General features: G+C 46.0%; 1 protein-coding gene across 2 annotated transcripts in view; it reads left to right on the top strand.

The window, feature by feature from the left end:
• The window catches only part of NARS2 (asparaginyl-tRNA synthetase 2, mitochondrial), a 67,410-nt gene that overhangs the window by 36,446 nt on the left and 8,658 nt on the right, over window positions 1-22,306 (top strand). For both annotated transcript variants that reach the window (XM_073661687.1, XM_073661688.1), the window contains exons 12-13: window positions 9,445-9,582; window positions 12,817-12,914. In XM_073661687.1, coding sequence (XP_073517788.1) covers window positions 9,445-9,582; window positions 12,817-12,914 — 236 coding nt within the window. The remainder of the gene's footprint in view (window positions 1-9,444; window positions 9,583-12,816; window positions 12,915-22,306) is intronic.

Raw genomic sequence — 22,306 nt, 5'->3', positions numbered from 1 at the left:
ACCAAAGAGGTCACCCGTGAGAGGAGGTTTCCTCGCCTTGCTCCTACCTTCCAGAATCCCGTCACTTCCTCTGTTACTCCCCAGGCGCACTCACCCAAGCCTATGCAGGTCGACCAGACCAAGATGGTCAAAACCCGTCAAGAGTCACGCCGTGCCGAGGGGAGCTGCTTCTACTGTGGCAGTAAGGAGCACCGGATCCGTTCCTGCCCGGAGAGGTCGGGAAACGCCTGTGTCTAGGATCGCTCAGAAAGGTCGTCCTAGACAAGAATAAATCCTCTCCTTCTCTGATGCTGTCGGTCTCTATCATCTGCAGGGAGAACCGTTACTTTGAACTAGCTCAACTTGATTCTGGAGCTGCCGGAAATCTCATTTCTCAGTCCCTGGTAGAGAAATACCACATTCCCTCCAAACCTCTGGCTGAACCCTTATCTGTCACCTCCGTGGATGGGGGTCTCTTACCGCATCCCATCCAACTTATCACCGAACCCATAACTCTGCAGGTGGGAATGCTGCACTCTGAGAGCATCTTCTTCCATGTTCTACCTGGACTCTCTCATGCTCTTTTGCTTGGCCTACCTTGGCTCCAGGGACATGCACCCGTGATTGATTGGCAGACTGGAGAAGTCCTTCGCTGGAGACAGGACTGCCATAAGACTTGTTTAGTTCCCGTTCATCCTGCCCGTCCTTCTCCTCCCCCAGCCAATCTACCCGGCCTGCCGGTACCCTATTGGTCTTATGTTGATGTCTTTAATAAAAAGGAAGCAGAGACATTACCTCCTCATAGACCATACGATTGCCCTATCGACTTGGTACCTGGCGCTACTCCGCCCCAAGGGCGTATCTACCCTTTGTCCGCTGCTGAGACCCGGTCCATGTCTGAATATATCGAGGAGAACCTGGCCCGGGGATTTATCCGGAAATCTACCTCCCCGGCGGGAGCAGGCTTCTTCTTCGTTAAAAAGAAGGACGGCTCACTCCGTCCCTTCATAGACTATAGAGGCCTTAACCAGGTCACGGTGAAGAATAAATACCCCCTTCCGCTCATTCCTGAATTATTTGATCGTCTGAGGGGTGCTAGAATCTTCACCAAGCTGGATCTCCGTGAGGCCTATAACCTGGTTCGTATCCGTCAGGGGGATGAATGGTAGACGGCATTCAACACCCGGGACTTCCACTATGAATACCTCGTAATGCCCTTCGGTCTCTGTAATGCTCCCGCCGTCTTTCAAGAGTTGGTCAATGATATCTTCGGTGACCTTCTCTACTCCTGCATGGTGGTATACCTGGACGACATCTTGGTCTTCTCTCCGGATCTCCAGACACACCGGAGGGACGTTCGTCAGGTCCTGCTCAGGCTCAGGCAGAACCACCTCTACGCAAAATTTGAGAAGTGCCTCTTTGAACAGACCTCGCTTCCATTTCTGGGCTACATCATCTCTCAGACCGGTCTACGAATGGATCGTGAGAAACTTTCTGCCATCCAGAAGTGGCCCCGACCGGAGTGGTTGAAGGCTATCCAGCGGTTCCTGGGCTTCGCCAACTACTACCGCCTCTTCATTCCGCACTTCTCTTCCCGGACTGCCCCTATCTCTGCGCTCACCCGTAAGGGCGCTAATCCCAAAGAATGGCCGCCCGAGGCAGAGGAGGCCTTCCTGTCTTTGAAACAAGCTTTCTCTTCCGCTCCTGTGCTGCACCGTCCGGACAGCAACAAACAATTCTTCTTAGAAGTAGACGCCTCCTCCTCTGGAGCCGGAGCGGTGCTCACCCAAAAGTCGTCTTCCGGAAGAATGGTAACCTGCGGTTTCTTCTCCAAACTCTTCTCCTCATCTGAGCGCAATTATTCTATAGGAGACCAAGAATTGTTAGCCATTAAGTTGGCAGTGGAGGAGTGGCGTTATCTGCTCGAGGGGGCTCTTCACCCGGTAATAATCTACACGGATCACAAAAACTTGGCTTATCTCCAGAGCGCCCAAAGACTTAACCCGCGCCAAGCCCGGTGGTCCTTGTTCTTCGCCCGCTTTGATTTCATTCTTCATTTTCGCCCAGCAGACAAAAATATCAAAGCTGACGCCTTGTCCCGATCCTTTTTGTTCTCCGATCTAGAGGAGGAGCCAAAGCACATCATCGACCCCGCCAAGGTAATGCAGGTGGCTCCCGTGGATCTAAATAGTCTCCCACCCGGTAAGACGTTCGTAGCAGGACCTGATCGTGAGAAAGTCCTACACTGGGGACATTCGTCTAAGCTAGCTGGCCATGCTGGCCAGAAAAAGACCCTCCTGCTTATTACCCGGCATTACTGGTGGCCTACCCTGCACAAGGACGTAATAAACTTTGTCTCAGCCTGTGCGTCCTGCGCTCGCAGCAAGGTTCCTAGACATCTGCCAGCCGGCCGCCTTTTGCCTCTTCCCATACCTGCTGCCCCGTGGCAGCATATAGCTATGGACTTTATAACGGATCTCCCTGTTTCTGCTGGTTGTACGGTCATTTGGGTGGTCGCTGACCGCTTCTCTAAGATGGCTCACTTCATTCCCCTGCCGGGTCTTCCGTCTGCATTTGTGTTGGCTAAAGACTTTATCCATCATATTTTCCGTCTCCATGGTCTCCCTCTCCACATCGTATCCGACCGAGGAGTTCAGTTCACCTCTCGCTTCTGGAGAGCCATGTGTAAACTGCTGGGGGTCACCTTGGACTCCTCCTCTGCTTATCACCCACAGTCCAATGGTCAAGTAGAGCGGATTAACCAAATCTTAACCAGTTACCTCCGGCACTTTGTTAATGCCCACCATTCCGACTGGGTGGATCTTTTACCGTGGGCCAAATTTTCCTATAATAATCACGAGAGCGAGTCTTCCTCCAAATCCCCGTTTTTTGTAGTCTTCAGTCAGCATCCTCGGATCCCGTTTCCCGTCTCCGCCTCGGTGGATAATCCGTCCGCGGAATCTCTTGTTAGCGAATTCTCCTCCATTTGGGAAAGTACCAGGTCCGCACTTCTTCAGTCCTCCGAGCGGATGAAGAAACAGGCTGACAAAAGACTTCTGGACCCACCACAATTCCGTCCTGGAGATAAAGTCTGGCTCTCGTCCAAATATGTCCGGCTCAAGATTCCTTCCTACAAGTTAGGGCCTCGGTTCATCGGCCCACTGGAGGTTATCAAACAAATCAACCCGGTGGCCTATAAATTGAAACTCCCGGCCAACTTGCGGATCCCTAACTCCTTCCATGTGTCTCTCCTCAAACCTGTGGTACTTAACTCTTTTTCCAAGTCTACAGGTACGCCCCCTGCTCCGGTTTCCGCTGAGAACGAGTTTGAGGTAGAGAGCATTCTGGCCACCAAAAGGGTAAGAGGAAAGACCTTTTTTCTAGTGGATTGGAAGGGGTTTGGTCCTGAGGAGAGAACGTGGGAGCCTCGGGAGAATATCCATGCCCCGCTCATCCTTGATAAATTTCTCTCTGGCCTAAAAAAGGGGGGACCTAAAGGGGGGGGTACTGTAGCGTCGGCGTCCCTGCCTCCTGCTAGGCAGAGACGCCGTTCCCCTCACCTCCCTGCTCCGTCCTCGGCGTCCTCCTCCCGCGCTGCTGGCAGCGCTCGCTGCTTCCCGGGCACTGTGCTTAGGGCGCGCGCTCCCTCACTCTTAAAGGGGCCGCGCGCGCCGTCCTAAGGAGTCCCCGGCCAATTGCCGGTGGAGCTCCCATATATAAGGCACCTCCTCCAAAATGGAGGTGCCCGAGCAAAGTTGTTGCAAGACTTTCACCTCTGCTTCAGCCCTCAGGTCCCGTTGCCAGTCTGTTTTCCAGCTCTGTCTACTTGCTTGCATTCCCTGCGGTCCAACAGTCTGTCTACCAGTATCCGCCAGTCTGTCTATGGACCAGTCCGCCTGTGGATCAGGAGGCAACTGCCTGATACCTGTCTGAGACCACCTGCCAGCCAGCCGAGGGACTCTTACCCTCTCACCTGGGAGCGCTCACCTGCTATCCGCCTGCTAGCCTACCTGGAGGCTCTGCCATCACTTGCCGTGACCACCTGCCAGCCAGCCAAGAGACTCTTACCCACTCACCTGGGAGCGCTCACCTGCTATCCGCCTGCTAGCCTACCTGGAGGCTCTGCCGTCACTTGCCGTGACCACCTGCCAGCCAACCGAGAGACTCTTACCCGCTCACCTGGGAGCGCTACCCGCCTGCTAGCCTACCTGGAGGCTTTGCCATCTCTTGCCGTGACCACCTGCCTGTCTAGAGAGACTTTCCCCGTCACTTGCCGAGACCACCTGCCCTTCTGCCCAGAGACTGTTCCTGTCACTTGCCGTGTCTACCGGCCCGCCTTCCCTGGGAGCCACCCGCTTCCTTACAAGGACTGCCCCTTTGTATAGTAGCTCAGAGGTTCCACCTCCCAGACCCGTTACAAATTCCACAAAAAGCCCAACAGTTCCTGGGGGTCATTTTAGATTCAGACAAACAGATATGTCATTTATCAGATGAAAAAATTACTAAAATTCAGGGGCTAGTGAAACACTGTATAGATAGTCCCTCCATGACACTGCGCAAAGCCATGTCCTTATTGGGGACCCTGACCTCAAGTTTTTCGGCGGTACGCTGGTCCCAATTTCATTCAAGGGTTCTTCAATGGGATGTCTTGTATAACGATTCACTCCTAGATGGTCATCTAGACCGGGAGTTTACCTTGGGCCCTCGCTCCTTACAATCCCTTCGCTGGTGGTTAGTTTACACTAATCTTTCTAGGGGAGTCCCTTGGGAAAATAAACCTACGGCAGTTGTAACTACAGACGCAAGAGCTACAGGTTGGGGAGCTCATTTTGAAAACTGCTCAATTCAGGGAACCTGGTCAGAAAATGAAGTACGGTTTTCCTCAAATGTTAAGGAACTTTTGGCGGTTGATTATGCGCTCAATGGGTTCCTTGTATATTTACAGGGCCAGGATATCCTTATACTCTCGGACAATCAAGTCTCAGTAGCTTATATAAACCATCAAGGGGGGACCCGTTCAAAGGACTTAATGAGAGTGGCAGACAGACTTCTTCAAAAAGCAGATGATCATTTTCTCTCCCTTTCTGCGGTGCATCTAAGAGGAAAAGAAAACATCAGGGCAGATTTTCTCAGCCGCAATTCCCTAAAGGAAGGAGAATGGTATTTGAACCCTCGAGTATTCTCCAGGATCGTGGCAATGTGGGGTCTTCCAGCAGTGGACTTGTTTGCAACGAAGTCCAACCGGAATGTGACAGCATTTTGTTCTCTAGACCCCGGAGAAAAGCCCCTGGCGGTGGATGCCTTCATGATACCCTGGGAGTTTCCTTTGGCGTACGCCTTCCCTCCTATGGTCCTGCTTCCGTCGGTCCTAAGAAAGATCAGGACAGACGAAGCCAGGGTGATCCTCATATGCCCCTTTTGGCCCAAGAGGCCATGGTTCTCTTGTCTCCCAGCAGGATGTCAGTATCAGACCCCCTGGATCCTTTCAGAAATCCCGGACCTTCTTACTCAGGGTCCGGTTTCCCATCCTCCAGCCCCAAATCTCCATTTGACGGCATGGAATTTGAGAGGGCACTGTTAGCCAGCAAAGGGTTTTCCTCAAATTTGGTAAACACTCTCTTAAGTAGCAGAAAGCCCGTTACTACCCGCATCTATGCTAGGACTTGGAGAAAATTCCTATCTTTTACAGAATTCAAGCTGGAGGATGGGATCCCTATTGGGAAGATACTAGAGTTCCTACAACGGGGGTCAGAACAGGGTCTAACTACTAGTACCTTGAAGGTACAGGTGTCGGCTTTAGGGGCCTTATTTGCATCTGATATAGCAGCAAATTATTGGGTAGCACGGTTTATAAAGGCCTCTTTCAGATGTAGACCTATCATTAAATCCAAACCCTCTCCCTGGGATCTAAACCTGGTCTTAAATGCCTTGACTAACCCCCCCTTCGAACCTCTAGATTCAGCCACTCATAAGATTATATTTCTTAAAACAGCCCTGTTAGTGACCCTAACTTCGGCCAGAAGAGTAAGTGACATACAGGCCTTTTCAATATCCCCTCCATTTACCCAAATTATGGATGATAGAATTGTGTTAAAGCCTGATCCAGCTTTTCTCCCAAAAGTAGTCTCGCGGTTTCATAGAACTCAAGAGGTAAATCTTCCAACCTTTTGTTTCCCCCCTAAAAATCAGAAAGAGGAGAGAAACTACATACATTAGATGTTAGAAGGTGCATGCTTAAATATTTGGAGGTTTCACACACATTTAGGAAAGATAGTTCCCTATTTATATGCCATCAGGGGACCAGAAAAGGTTGTAAAGCTTCAAAATCCACAATCGCAAGGTGGATTAGAGAGGCCATCTCCCTCGCCTACTCCTCAGGGGATAGGGAAGTACCTGAAGGGTTGAGGGCACACTCCACCAGAGCAGTAGCGACTTCCTGGGCCGAGAAGACCGGGGTTTCCATCGAGGACATATGTAAGGCTGCCACTTGGTCTTCTCCCTCCACCTTCTATAGGCATTATAGATTGGACTTGGGTGACTCTTCTGACCTCACCTTTGGGAGAAGGGTGCTTCAAGCTGTGGTCCCTCCCTAATCTCTTTTCTTCTCTGTAATTCTCTCGTGGTGCTGTCATGGGAGTACGAATAAAACCTTAGTTACTTACCGGTAGCAGGATTTTTCGGAGCCCATGACAGCACCCTTATATTCCCTCCCTACACTGGTGTTGTTATTGCACTCCCGTAGAGTTGTTTTCTTCTTTTTTGCACCTTCGAGGGAAGTTACTTAAAGTAATTGGCTTAAAATGAATTTGTGTTGTTGTTATTAACCTTGGCCGTCCTCTCATGCTCTGTTAACTAAATTGAGGCGGGAGAGAGGTGCCACCCTTTTTAACCTGTAGGTTTCCTGTCCTTGATGGGCGGATCCTCTCTCGTGGTGCTGTCATGGGCTCCGAAAAATCCCGTTACCGGTAAGTAACTAAGGCTTTCCTGCATCCAAGCTAAAAATTCAGTTTGGTGATTTACCCCGGCCCCCCCACCTATGCAGAGCTTAAGTGGTTTGAGTAATCATCATGTGACCGCTCAGTGAGTGTACTACACAATGTTAGTATTTGGCATTCTACGGTGCTTCTTTTTATAATTAATGCTTTTAACATAAATACAGATGTATTATTAACCGTTAGCTTGTCAGATGATACAATACTTTATTCACATAGCCATGTGTCATGTTATCTGTCTATCTGTCAAGGTTATGGATAGTTACATGTGTACAGGATCAGAACCATTAATAGTACAGCACCAGAGCCCCCAACAGTACAGAAATACAGCACCAAGAACCACCATTAGTACAGAAATGCAGCGTCAGAACCATTATCAGTACATGAATACAGCACCATAATTACCGTCAGAACAGAAATACATCACCAGTACCACTAACATTACATGAATACAGCATCAGGACCACAATGAGTACATGAATACAACATCAGAACCACCAACAGTTCAGGAATACATCACCAGAACCTCCATCAGTACAGGAATACATCACCAGAACCTCCATCAGTACAGGAATACATCACCAGAACCACCATCAGTACAGGAATACATAACCAGAACCACCATCAGTACAGGAATACATCACCAGAACCACCATCAGTACAGGAATACATCACCAGAACCACCAACAGTTTAGGAATACATCACCAGAACCACCAACAGTTCAGGAATACATCACTAGAACCACCATCAGTGCAGGAATACATCACCAGAAACATGAGTACATGAATACAGCACCAAGCTTAGTACAGAAATCAATTGCAATGTCAGGTCAGCCCCATAAACAGTACATGAATACGTCATCAGGACCACCATCAGTACATAAATACAGCATCAGAACAACATCATTACATGCATACAACATCAGAACCATATCAGTACATGAATACAGCATCACAACTACCAACAGTACAGGAATACATCGCCAGAACCACCAAAAGTTCAGGAATATATTACCAGAACCACCATCAGTGCAGTAATACATCACCAGAACCACGAGTACATGAATAGAGCACCAATCTTAGTGCAGAAATCGATTGCAATGTCACGTCAGCCCCATATAAAATTATATTGCATGAACCTACAACTCCTTGTATGTTCTTCACAATGGTAAGGAGATACTGTGAGTTGTTATCAGTCATTATCCGGCTGCAGACCATACAGGAACCAAATTACTGATATGACGCAGGTAGTATCACAAATAAACATTTACATCCAGGTACCTTATAGGTGACGTCTTCTCCAATTGGAGCCGTTCTCTTTCTTCTCCGTCTGGTCCAGACGCCATGATGACTTTTTGCATCCACAGCTCATCTCTGCAGACTTCCATCTTCTCCGTTCTTCTGCAGCACATCCCAACATGGTGGCCTGAAAAATAACAGTGCCATTATAATTCTCCTGAATAAAAATATCTGCCCTACACTGTGCTCCTGAATAACTGCCCCTCACTTTGCTCCCTGCACAAAATATGACCCCCACATATTATGTTACATGGCATCCACACTGCCCTTCCGAACTATAACCACCACTGTCTGCTCTGATTAGCTATAACCGCCACACTGTCTATGTCTTAAGTGTCCCCCACCATGCTGCTCCTTGTCCTACTGGGCACCATCTCACACTGTCCCCTCACACTACCCATTCTTTATACTGTTCTCTCACACTTTTCACCCCCCCCATACAGTCTCCTCATACTTTTCTTCCCCCCCATTCTGTGTTCCCTCACACTTCTCATCCCTCTATACTGTGTCCCTTCACACTTTTCTTCCCCCATCTCCTCACACATCTACGCCCCTCTCCCCATACTGTCAACTGATCTCACTGCAGAGCGAGTTCTAGTTGCAATAGACATAAGTGTGATCACATCTCACACACTGAAAACCTGCTCTAAACCATGGTGGGGGCGTGTTCTTTCTCCAGTGTGTTGCTGCCTGCTCATGATTGGTCAGCATCATACAGGCGGAAGAAACACACGCCCCCAGTAAAATATATCTGACAACACCTACTTGGACTTAACAAAAGTTAACTCACAGCGACTTCTGCAGTACATATTTTAGCATTCTTCATAATCATCGGTGTATGCTATGAAGAGAATGCAAAGTGCAGCTGAATTACATATAGTCTTGGATTCTTGTTGCAAGCTCTGTCGGCAGCCAGTAACGAGCCAAAACCGAAAAAAAACAAAGCAGTAAATCTTTCGCCAAGGTGATTAAAAAGCCAAAAAGAGATGTAAAATAACAAATCAGTCAGCTGCTACTTGCTGATGGTTTCCAGGCAAAATCTTCGCAGAGTAAAAAATAAATAAATGCTGTGAAAGAAAAAAAAATGGTTAAACCAAATTCAAAAACTGCAGAATTTTATGTTTATTATGTACGTAAAGGATCTGGAGGATTGAGTGCCGTCTCTTTCTTGCAGTGGGGCTGTGACTTGCAGACCGAACACGAGAAGTATTTGGTCAGACATTGCGGCAATGTTCCTGTCTTTGTCATCAACTACCCGTATGACCTGAAGCCTTTCTACGCCCGGGACAATGAAGATGGGCCTCAGCGTACGGTAAGTAGCGTGGTCCACATCCTGCTTTGCTTTCCTGTTGGGCAGACCCATCGTCCCATACATACTCTGTGCGAAGAGCTTTGTTCAGAAATCTCTTACCGTTTTGTGTACACAGCTCCAGTGCAAATTTATATGAGCACAAATCAGACCCATTTAAATTTTAAAAATAACCCAAAAATTGGAGGATTATTACAGAGCATCAATGGGGTTAAAAAGAGATGAATGGATCGATTCGCAAAACACTGGTGCAGTGGCCACATCAGTAGTCCGTGGCCACCGGACTGGAGCCCTGTGAACCGCCTTTCAACTGCTAAAATCCCTGGTGCCTCTTCTAATTTGTAGTTCCAGTGCGACATCATCATTGTAGCGTGACACACGCAGGACCCACTAATCTGAAGGGGCAGCGGGGATGCCGGCAGAGGTTCACAGACTACTGACGAGGCCACTGGACCAGAGTCCTGCAAATCAATTTACTCATCTCTAGTTCTATCTTGCATTTTTTTGATTAAGAGAAGAAACAAACTTTTGTTACTAACTGGAAACCATCAACAAGTAGGCGTGATAGCAGCTGGTGATTGATAATAATAATAATCTTTTTATTTATATAGCGCCGACATATTCCGTAGCGCTTTACAATTCAGACAATTTTAAAGACATTATCATCACTGTCCCCATCGGGGCTCACAATCTACATTCCCTATCAGTATGTCTGGAGTGTGGGAGGAAACCGGAGAACCTGGAGGAAACCCAATTTATATATATTTATATGTATGTGTGTATGTATATATAATATATTTTATTCATTTTATATATTTTCTGAAAATAGTCATTTATATTTTTGTTACAAAAAAAATCATAAAAATTTTTACACTAGAAAAATTTATATATTATGCATATAGGTCCTCAAAATCATCTCGACTGAAAAGAACAAAAATATCCCATGATCCAGATGCTAGTAAAAATTGAGTCACAGAGTCAAAAAGTATCCCTTTTGGATTGGATAAGGGCGTTGATAACCCCCGTGTTCCCCCTTGGATCAATGGAGAATGTACAACGGAAAGACTGTTATTGAAGGGCTGTGATAACACAAAGTAAAGCTCCTGAGGCCACTCTCAAGGTTATACGGGTGATAGGCTGTGATGGGCAGAAGGGCTGATAACTAGAGGAAGAGTTCCTGTATCACTCTTTGAGTCACTGGAGATTGCACAAGGGCAGTGATTGGTAGGAGGGTGATATCCTGGAAAAAGTTTCCTGTATTCCTCTTAGCGTTGCTATAGATTGTTATTGTCATGTCTCCTTCCATGAACAATCTGTGATTTCAAGAGGCCTGATAACATGTTAAAAAGTTCCTGTACACCCTTTAATGTGGGATAACAGATGTTTGTACAGGGGGGAAAGATGACAAAGATGAGATTGCAAGAGGGATGATAACAAGAAGAAAAGTTTCTGAGGACACTCATGGTTGTACAGTTGATAGGAAATGATAGCCGGAGGGGGGGGGGGGGGGGTGATAACTAGAGGAAGAGTTCCTGTATCTCCCTTTGTGTCATTGGAAATTGCACAGAGGGGATAATGGTAACAGGCAAGACGGGTAATAACCTGTAAAAGGTTTTCTGTATTCCTCCTTAGCATTGTTAGAGATTGTTTGAAGGGGAAGGGGGCGGTATTGACATGACTAACACACTGCTTGATATCATGTTAAAAAGTTCATGTGCACCCCCTTCCCTGGGATAAGTGAAGTTTGTACAGGGGGAAAAATGACAAAAATGAGATTGCAAGAGAGGTAATAACAAGAAGAAAAGTTTCTGCAATCCCTTCCCTGAGGTAGTTGAAGTTTGTACAGGGGGAAGAATGACATAAATGAAATTGCAAGAGGGATGATAACAAGAAGAAAAGTTCCTGTGGACACTCCCTTTTGGATTGGATAAGAGCGTTTATAACCCCTGTGTTCCCCCTGGGATCAATTGAGACTGTCCAATGGAAAGACTGTTATTTAAAAGGAGTGTGATAACACAAAGAAAAGCTCCCGAGGACACTCAAGGTTGTACAGCTGATAGGCTGTGATGGCAAGGAGGGGTGATAACTAAAGAAAGAGTTCCTGTATCTCCCTTCGAATCATTGGAGGATGACAGCAACAGGCAAAGGGGTGATAACCTGTAAATAGTCCTCCTTGTTCGGAAGGGGGGGGGGGTGAGGTGTATTGACATGACACTAACACTGTAATTGCGAGAAGCCTGATAACATGTTAAAAAGTTCCTGTGCACCCCCTTCCCTGGATAAATGAAGTTTGTACAGGGGGAAAGATGTATAGAGGGGGGATGACATAAATCAGATTGCAAGAGGGATGATAGCAAGAAGAAAAGTTCCTCCAATCCTTTCCCTGTGATAAATGAAGTTTGTACAGGGGGAAAGATGACAAAAATGAGATTGCAAGAGGGATGATAGCAAGAAGAAAAGCTCCTGCAATCCCTTCCCTGGGATAAATGAAGTTTGTACAGGGAGAAAGATGACAAAAATGAGATTGCAAGAGGGATGATGGCAAGAAGAAAAGCTCCTCCCTTCCTCTAGAATTGGCTGGACAGAAGGACAGAAGCTAAAGATGATCTTTTTTTTCTTGCTATTACTTCTTTGTTTCCCTCTCCGACGACCACCACCCCGACCACCACCAAGAAATGTTATATTCGTTGTTAGCATTGATAACAGCAACTTACTGACTGTTTCCAGCAAGACATAAAGTGGAAAATAGGGTGAAAATAAACAACTTGCGCAACTAATGTTATCCGACGGAGAAGGAAATAAAAAAGGCAATTTTTTTTTGCCAACCTTGTCTGCCGCTGTATTACACCGCGTTGCCCCATAGGTGAGATCGAAAGTGGGAGAAAAAAAACGGTTCTGTCGTAACAAGTTCCCACATTTCCCTTTAAGCAATTTCCACCATCAACTCGAGAAAAAAAACTGCTTTACTGTTGGGAAACTCGAAGGTCTCTGAATCCTGTGACCAGGTGACGGCTGCACATCAGCGCCCGCTCTGCTATTATTCTGCTGTTAATGAAACTTTTTTTATTTTTTTTTATTAAACTTTAAAAGTTTGATACAAAGTTGCATGAGTGTAAAATGTTAGGTGGCTATTTTGTCTTAACCTCTTACCCTGCTGGACAGGGATCTCACTACCTCCAGCCTGTAGGCAATAGATGGCGGGTGAGGATGCTCTGACCCCTTTATCACCCCCCGCAGGCAGCCGCCGTGGATCTGCTCGTCCCGGGAATCGGAGAGCTGTTTGGTGGGAGCCTGAGAGAAGAGAGACTTCACGTCCTGCAGTCACGTCTGGACAGGTAGAGCGCAAGATTTACTATAGTTTGATTCTTGAGGTGCCGGATTATGTATGTATGGCAGTGATAGCGGTGTAACGCCTGTGTACAGTATGGCAGTGATGGCGGTGTAACGCCTGTGCACAGTATGGCAGTGATAGCGGTGTAACGCCTGTGCACAGTATGGCAGTGATAGCGGTGTAACGCCTGTGCACAGTATGGCAGTGATAGCGGTGTAACGCCTGTGCACAGTATGGCAGTGATAGCGGTGTAACGCCTGTGCACAGTATGGCAGTGATAGCGGTGTAACGCCTGTGCACAGTATGGCAGTGATAGCGGTGTAACGCCTGTGCACAGTATGGCAGTGATAGCGGTGTAACACCTGTGCACAGTATGGCAGTGATAGCGGTGTAACACCTGTGCACAGTATGGCAGTGATAGCGGTGTAACGCCTGTGCACAGTATGGCAGTGATAGCGGTGTAACGTCTGTGCACAGTATAGCAGTGATAGCGGTGTAACGCCTGTGTACAGTATGGCAGTGATAGCGGTGTAACGCCTGTGCACAGTATGGCAGTGAAAGCGGTGTAACGCCTAAGCACAGAATGGCAGTGATGGCGGTGTAACGTCTGTGCACAGAATGGCAGTGATGGCGGTGTAACGTCTGTGCACAGTATGGCAGTGATGTCGGTGTAACGCCTGTGTACAGTATGGCAGTGATGGCGGTGTAACGCCTGTGCACAGTATGGCAGTGATAGCGGTGTAACGCCTGTGCACAGTATGGCAGTGATAGCGGTGTAACACCTGTGCACAGTATGGCAGTGATAGCGGTGTAACGCCTGTGCACAGTATGGCAGTGATAGCGGTGTAACGCCTGTGCACAGTATGGCAGTGATAGCGGTGTAACGCCTGTGCACAGTATGGCAGTGATGGCGGTGTAACGCCTGTGCACAGTATGGCAGTGATAGCGGTGTAACGCCTGTGCACAGTATGGCAGTGATAGCGGTGTAACGCCTGTGTACAGTATGGCAGTGATAGCGGTGTAACGCCTGTGCACAGTATGGCAGTGAAAGCGGTGTAACGCCTGTGCACAGTATGGCAGTGAAAGCGGTGTAACGCCTGTGCACAGTATGGCAGTGATGGCGGTGTAACGCCTGTGCACAGTATGGCAGTGATGGCGGTGTAACGCCTGTGTACAGTATGGCAGTGATGGCGGTGTAACGCCTGTGCACAGTATAGCAGTGATGGCGGTGTAACTCCTGTGCACAGTATGGCAGTGATGGCGGTGTAACGCCTGTGCACAGTATGGCAGTGATGGCGGTGTAACTCCTGTGCACAGTATGGCAGTGATGGCGGTGTAACTCCTGTGCACAGTATGGCAGTGATGGCGGTGTAACGCCTGTGCACAGTATGGCAGTGATGGCGGTGTAACTCCTGTGCACAGTATGGCAGTGATAGCGGTGTAACTCCTGTGCACAGTATGGCAGTGACGGCGGTGTAACGCCTGTGCACAGTATGGCAGTGATGCCTTTGTAATGCCTGTGCACAGTATGGCAGTGATGGCGGTGTAACGCCTGTGCACAGTATGGCAGTGATGGCGGTGTACCGTTTGTGCACAGTATGGCAGTGATGGCGGTGTAACGCCTGTGCACAGTATGGCAGTGATAGCGGTGTAACGCCTGTGCACAGTATGGCAGTGATAGCGGTGTAACGCCTGTGCACAGTATAGCAGTGATAGCGGTGTAACGCCTGTGTACAGTATGGCAGTGATAGCGGTGTAACGCCTGTGCACAGTATGGCAGTGAAAGCGGTGTAACGCCTAAGCACAGAATGGCAGTGATGGCGGTGTAACGTCTGTGCACAGTATGGCAGTGATGTCGGTGTAACGCCTGTGTACAGTATGGCAGTGATGGCGGTGTAACGCCTGTGCACAGTATGGCAGTGATAGCGGTGTAACGCCTGTGCACAGTATGGCAGTGATAGCGGTGTAACACCTGTGCACAGTATGGCAGTGATAGCGGTGTAACGCCTGTGCACAGTATGGCAGTGATAGCGGTGTAACGCCTGTGCACAGTATGGCAGTGATAGCGGTGTAACGCCTGTGCACAGTATGGCAGTGATGGCGGTGTAACGCCTGTGCACAGTATGGCAGTGATAGCGGTGTAACGCCTGTGCACAGTATGGCAGTGATAGCGGTGTAACGCCTGTGTACAGTATGGCAGTGATAGCGGTGTAACGCCTGTGCACAGTATGGCAGTGAAAGCGGTGTAACGCCTAAGCACAGAATGGCAGTGATAGGGGTGTAACGCCTGTGCACAGTATGGCAGTGATGGCGGTGTAACGCCTGTGTACAGTATGGCAGTGATGGCGGTGTAACGCCTGTGCACAGTATAGCAGTGATGGCGGTGTAACTCCTGTGCACAGTATGGCAGTGATGGCGGTGTAACGCCTGTGCACAGTATGGCAGTGATGGCGGTGTAACTCCTGTGCACAGTATGGCAGTGATGGCGGTGTAACTCCTGTGCACAGTATGGCAGTGATGGCGGTGTAACGCCTGTGCACAGTATGGCAGTGATGGCGGTGTAACTCCTGTGCACAGTATGGCAGTGATAGCGGTGTAACTCCTGTGCACAGTATGGCAGTGACGGCGGTGTAACGCCTGTGCACAGTATGGCAGTGATGCCTTTGTAATGCCTGTGCACAGTATGGCAGTGATGGCGGTGTAACGCCTGTGCACAGTATGGCAGTGATGGCGGTGTACCGTTTGTGCACAGTATGGCAGTGATGGCGGTGTAACGCCTGTGCACAGTATGGCAGTGATGGCGGTGTAACGCCTGTGCACAGTATGGCAGTGATGGCGGTGTAACTCCTGTGCACAGTATGGCAGTGATAGCGGTGTAACTCCTGTGCACAGTATGGCAGTGACGGCGGTGTAACGCCTGTGCACAGTATGGCAGTGATGCCTTTGTAATGCCTGTGCACAGTATGGCAGTGATGGCGGTGTAACGCCTGTGCACAGTATGGCAGTGATGGCGGTGTACCGTTTGTGCACAGTATGGCAGTGATGGCGGTGTAACGCCTGTGCACAGTATGGCAGTGATAGCGGTGTAACGCCTGTGCACAGTATGGCAGTGATAGCGGTGTAACGCCTGTGCACAGTATAGCAGTGATAGCGGTGTAACGCCTGTGTACAGTATGGCAGTGATAGCGGTGTAACGCCTGTGCACAGTATGGCAGTGAAAGCGGTGTAACGCCTAAGCACAGAATGGCAGTGATGGCGGTGTAACGTCTGTGCACAGTATGGCAGTGATGTCGGTGTAACGCCTGTGTACAGTATGGCAGTGATGGCGGTGTAACGCCTGTGCACAGTATGGCAGTGATAGCGGTGTAACGCCTGTGCACAGTATGGCAGTGATAGCGGTGTAACACCTGTGCACAGTATGGCAGTGATAGCGGTGTAACGCCTGTGCACAGTATGGCAGTGATAGCGGTGTAACGCCTGTGCACAGTATGGCAGTGATAGCGGTGTAACGCCTGTGCACAGTATGGCAGTGATGGCGGTGTAACGCCTGTGCACAGTATGGCAGTGATAGCGGTGTAACGCCTGTGCACAGTATGGCAGTGATAGCGGTGTAACGCCTGTGTACAGTATGGCAGTGATAGCGGTGTAACGCCTGTGCACAGTATGGCAGTGAAAGCGGTGTAACGCCTAAGCACAGAATGGCAGTGATAGGGGTGTAACGCCTGTGCACAGTATGGCAGTGATGGCGGTGTAACGCCTGTGTACAGTATGGCAGTGATGGCGGTGTAACGCCTGTGCACAGTATAGCAGTGATGGCGGTGTAACTCCTGTGCACAGTATGGCAGTGATGGCGGTGTAACGCCTGTGCACAGTATGGCAGTGATGGCGGTGTAACTCCTGTGCACAGTATGGCAGTGATGGCGGTGTAGCTCCTGTGCACAGTATGGCAGTGATGGCGGTGTAACGCCTGTGCACAGTATGGCAGTGATGGCGGTGTAACTCCTGTGCACAGTATGGCAGTGATAGCGGTGTAACTCCTGTGCACAGTATGGCAGTGACGGCGGTGTAACGCCTGTGCACAGTATGGCAGTGATGCCTTTGTAATGCCTGTGCACAGTATGGCAGTGATGGCGGTGTAACGCCTGTGCACAGTATGGCAGTGATGGCGGTGTACCGTTTGTGCACAGTATGGCAGTGATGGCGGTGTAACGCCTGTGCACAGTATGGCAGTGATGGCGGTGTAACGCCTGTGCACAGTATGGCAGTGATGGCGGTGTAACGCCTGTGCATAGTATGGCAGTGATGGCGGTGTAACGCCTGTGCACAGTATGGCAGTGATGGCGGTGTAACGCCAGTGCACAGTATGGCAGTGATGACTTTGTAATGCCTGTGCACAGTATGGCAGTGATGGCGGTGTAACGCCTGTGCACAGTATGGCAGTGATGGCGGTGTACCGTTTGTGCACAGTATGGCAGTGATGGCGGTGTAACGCCTGTGCACAGTATGGCAGTGATGGCGGTGTAACGCCTGTGCACAGTATGGCAGTGATGGCGGTGTAACGCCTGTGCACAGTACGGCAGTGATGGCGGTGTAACGCCTGTGCACAGTATGGCAGTGATGGCGGTGTAACGCCTGTGCACAGTATGGCAGTGATGGCGGTGTAACGCCTGTGCACAGTATGGCAGTGATGGCGGTGTAACGCCTGTGCACAGTATGGCAGTGATAGCGGTGTAACGCCTGTGCACAGTATAGCAGTGATAGCGGTGTAATGCCTGTGCACAGTATGGCAGTGAAAGCGGTGTAACGCCTGTGCACAGTATGGCAGTGATGGCGGTGTAACGCCTGTGCACAGTATGGCAGTGATAGCGGTGTAACGCCTGTGCACAGTATAGCAGTGATAGCGGTGTAATGCCTGTGCACAGTATGGCAGTGATAGCGGTGTAACGCCTGTGCACAGTATAGCAGTGATAGCGGTGTAACGCCTGTGCACAGTATAGCAGTGATAGCGGTGTAACGCCTGTGCACAGTATGGCAGTGATGGCGGTGTAACGCCTGTGCACAGTATGGCAGTGATAGCGGTGTAACGCCTGTGCACAGTATGGCAGTGATGGCGGTGTAACGCCTGTGCACAGTATGGCAGTGATGGCGGTGTAACGCCTGTGCACAGTATGGCAGGTGGACTCTTTCGCACTCGGCACCAGGTTTGTTTGTTCGTTCTCACACATTCTACAAATTCAAGCACAAGGTGCGGCCCTCGCTCTCCCTCGCGCTGGGGCCGGGGCGCTCAGCCATGACACGGCTCCTGGGCTATTTTTATCTTTTGCTCAATTAATTCAATGTACATTTATTAAAATCCCAAATCGGGGCCAGATGACGGCGTCACATGTCACTGTGTGTGCGCCCAACACCCGGGTCCGATTACCCAGCAGCTGACTCCAATAAGGAGAAAGTTATTTCTAGGATTATTCAATGGGAGCGATGATGATGATGATGATAACGAGACGCACAAATCAGTAATTACAGGTCACCTAACCCGTGTGTGCCGTCACATCCACTATACTGACAAAAGGTATATAGGAATGATAGCAGTTATAGTCTTGTACATAGGGGCAGTATTATAGTAGTTATATTCTTGTACATAGGGGGCAGTATTATAGTAGTTATATTCTTGTACATAGGAGCAGTATTATAGTAGTTATATTCTTGTAAATAGGGGCAGTATTATAGTAGTTATATTCTTGTACATAGGGAGCAGTATTATAGTAGTTATATTCTTGTAAATAGGGGCAGTATTATAGTAGTTATATTCTTGTACATAGGAGTAGTATTATAGTAGTTATATTCTTGTACATAGGAGCAGTATTATAGTAGATATATTCTTGTACATAGGAGCAGTATTATAGTAGATATATTCTTGTACATAGGAGCAGTATTATAGTAGGTATATTCTTGTACATAGGTAACGGTATTATAGTAGTTATATTCTTGTACATAGGGGGTAGTATTATAGTAGTTATATTCTTGTAAATAGGGGCAGTATTATAGTAGTTATATTCTTGTACATAGGAGCAGTATTATAGTAGTTATATTTTTGTACATAGGAGCAGTATTATAATAATTATATTCTTATACATAGGGGACAGTATTATAGTAGTTATATTCTTGTACATAGGAGCAGTATTATAGTAGATATATTCTTGTACATAGGAGCAGTATTATAGTAGTTATATTCTTGTACATAGGGGCAGTATTATAGTAGTTATATTCTTGTACATAGGAGGCAGTATTATAGTAGTTATATTCTTGTACATAGGAGCAGTATTATAGTAGTTATATTCTTGTACATAGGAGCAGTATTATAGTAGATATATTCTTGTACATAGGAGCAGTATTATAGTAGTTATATTCTTGTACATAGGAGCAGTATTATAGTAGTTATATTCTTGTACATAGGGGCAGTATTATAGTAGTTATATTCTTGTACATAGGAGCAGTATTATAGTAGTTATATTCTTGTACATAGGGGCAGTATTATAGTAGTTATATTCTTGTACATAGGGGCAGTATTATAGTAGTTATATTCTTGTACATAGGAGCAGTATTATAGTAGTTATATTCTTGTACATAGGGGCAGTATTATAGTAGTTATATTCTTGTATATTGAGGGCAGTATTATAGTAGTTATATTCTTGTATATTGAGGGCAGTATTATAGTAGTTATATTCTTGTACATAGAAGGCTGTATTATAGTAGTTATATTCTTGTATATTCAGGGCAGTATTATAGTAGTTATATTCTTGTACATAGGGGGCAGTATTATAGTAGTTATATTCTTGTACATAGGGGCAGTATTATAGTAGTTATATTCTTGTACAAAGGGAGCAGTATTATAGTAGTTATATTCTTGTACATAGGGACAGTATTATAGTAGTTATTTTCTTGTACATAGGGGCAGTATTATAGTAGTTATATTCTTGTACATAGGAGCAGTATTATAGTAGTTATATTCTTGTACATTGGAGCAGTATTATAGTAGTTATATTCTTGTACATAGGAGCAGTATTATAGTAGTTATATTCTTGTACATAGGAGCAGTATTATAGTAGTTATATTCTTGTACATAGGGGGCAGTATTATAGTAGTTATATTCTTGTACATAGGGAGCACTATTATAGTAGGTATATTCTTGTACATAGGGGGCAGTATTATAGTAGTTATATTCTTGTACATAGGGGGCAGTATTATAGTAGTTATATTCTTGTACATAGGGGGCAGTATTATAGTAGTTATATTCTTGTACATAGGGGCAGTATTATAGTAGTTATATTCTTGTACATAGGGGCAGTATTATAGTAGTTATATTCTTGTACATGGGAGCAGTATTATAGTAGTTATATTCTTGTACATAGGAGCAGTATTATAGTAGTTATATTCTTGTACATAGGAGCAGTATTATAATAGTTATATTCTTGTACATAGGAGCAGTATTATAGTAGTTATATTCTTGTACATAGGGGGCAGTATTATAGTAGTTATATTCTTGTACATAGGGAGCAGTATTATAGTAGTTATATTCTTGTACAAAGGAGCAGTATTATAGTAGTTATATTCTTGTACATAGGAGGCAGTATTATAGTAGTTATATTCTTGTACATAGGAGCAGTATTATAGTAGTTATATTCTTGTACATTGAAGCAGTATTATAGTAGTTATATTCTTGTACATAGGAGCAGTATTATAGTAGTTATATTCTTGTACATAGGAGCAGTATTATAGTAGTTATATTCTTGTACATAGGGGGCACTATTATAGTAGTTATATTCTTGTACATAGGGGGCACTATTATAGTAGTTATATTCTTGTACATAGGGGGCACTATTATAGTAGTTATATTCTTGAACATAGGGGGCACTATTATAGTAGTTATATTCTTGTACATAGGGGGCACTATTATAGTAGTTATATTCTTGTACATAGGGGGCAGTATTATAGTAGTTATATTCTTGTACATAGGGGGCAGTATTATAGTAGTTATATTCTTGTACATAGGGGGCAGTATTATAGTAGTTATATTCTTCTACATAGGGGGCAGTATTATAGTAGTTATATTCTTGTACATAGGAGCAGTATTATAGTAGTTATATTCTTGTACATAGGGGGCAGTATTATAGTAGTTATATTCTTGTACATAGGGGGCAGTATTATAGTAGTTATATTCTTGTACATAGGGGGCACTATTATAGTAGTTATATTCCTGTACATAGGGGGCACTATTATAGTAGTTATATTCTTGTACATAGGGGGCACTATTATAGTAGTTATATTCTTGTACATAGGGGGCACTATTATAGTAGTTATATTCTTGTACATAGGGTGCAGTATTATTGTAGTTATATTCTTGTACATAGGGGGCACTATTATAGTAGTTATATTCTTGTACATAGGGGGCACTATTATAGTAGTTATATTCTTGTACATAGGAGCAGTATTATAGTAGTTATATTCTTGTACATAGTGGGCAGTATTATAGTATTTATATTCCTGTACATAGGAGCAGTATTATAGCAGTTATATTCTTGTACATAGGGGGCAGTATTATAGTAGTTATATTCTTGTACATAGGGTGCAGTATTATAGTAGTTATATTCTTGTACATAGGAGGCAGTATTATAGTAGTTATATTCTTGTACATAGGAGCAGTATTATAGTAGTTATATTCCTGTACATAGGAGCAGTATTATAGTAGTTATATTCTTGTACATAGGGGGAAGTATTATAGTAGTTATATTCTTGTACATAGGAGGCAGTATTATAGTAGTTATATTCTTGTACATAGGGAGCAGTATTATAGTAGTTATATTCTTGTACATAGGAGGCAGTATTATAGTAGTTATATTCTGGTACATAGGGAGCAGTATTATAGTAGTTATATTCTTGTACATATGGGGCAATATTATAGTAGTTATATTCTTGTACATAGGGGGCAGTATTATAGTAGTTATATTCCTGTACATAGGAGCAGTATTATAGTAGTTATATTCTTGTACATAGGGGCAGTATTATAGTAGTTATATTCTTGTACATAGCGGGCAGTATTATAGTAGATATATTCTTGTACATAGGGACAGTATTATAGTAGTTATATTCTTGTACATAGGAGCCGTATTATAGTAGTTATATTCTTGTACATAGGAGCCGTATTATAGTAGTTATAGTCTTGTACATAGGAGCAGTATTATAGTAGTTATATTGTACATAAGGGACTTTATTATAGTAGTTATATTCTTGTACATAAGGGACTTTATTATAGTAGTTATATTCTTGTACATAGGGGCAGTATTATAGTAGTTATATTCTTGTACATAGGGGCAGTATTATAGTAGTTATATTCTTGTA

The sequence above is a fragment of the Phyllobates terribilis genome, unplaced genomic scaffold (assembly GCF_046119375.1).
Source record: "Phyllobates terribilis strain yellow unplaced genomic scaffold, ASM4611937v1 Scaffold_2__4_contigs__length_985480577, whole genome shotgun sequence".
NCBI lineage: Eukaryota > Metazoa > Chordata > Amphibia > Anura > Dendrobatidae > Phyllobates > Phyllobates terribilis.
Note: the sequence above shows the minus strand (reverse complement) of the source record. Positions and strands in the feature narration are given on the sequence as shown.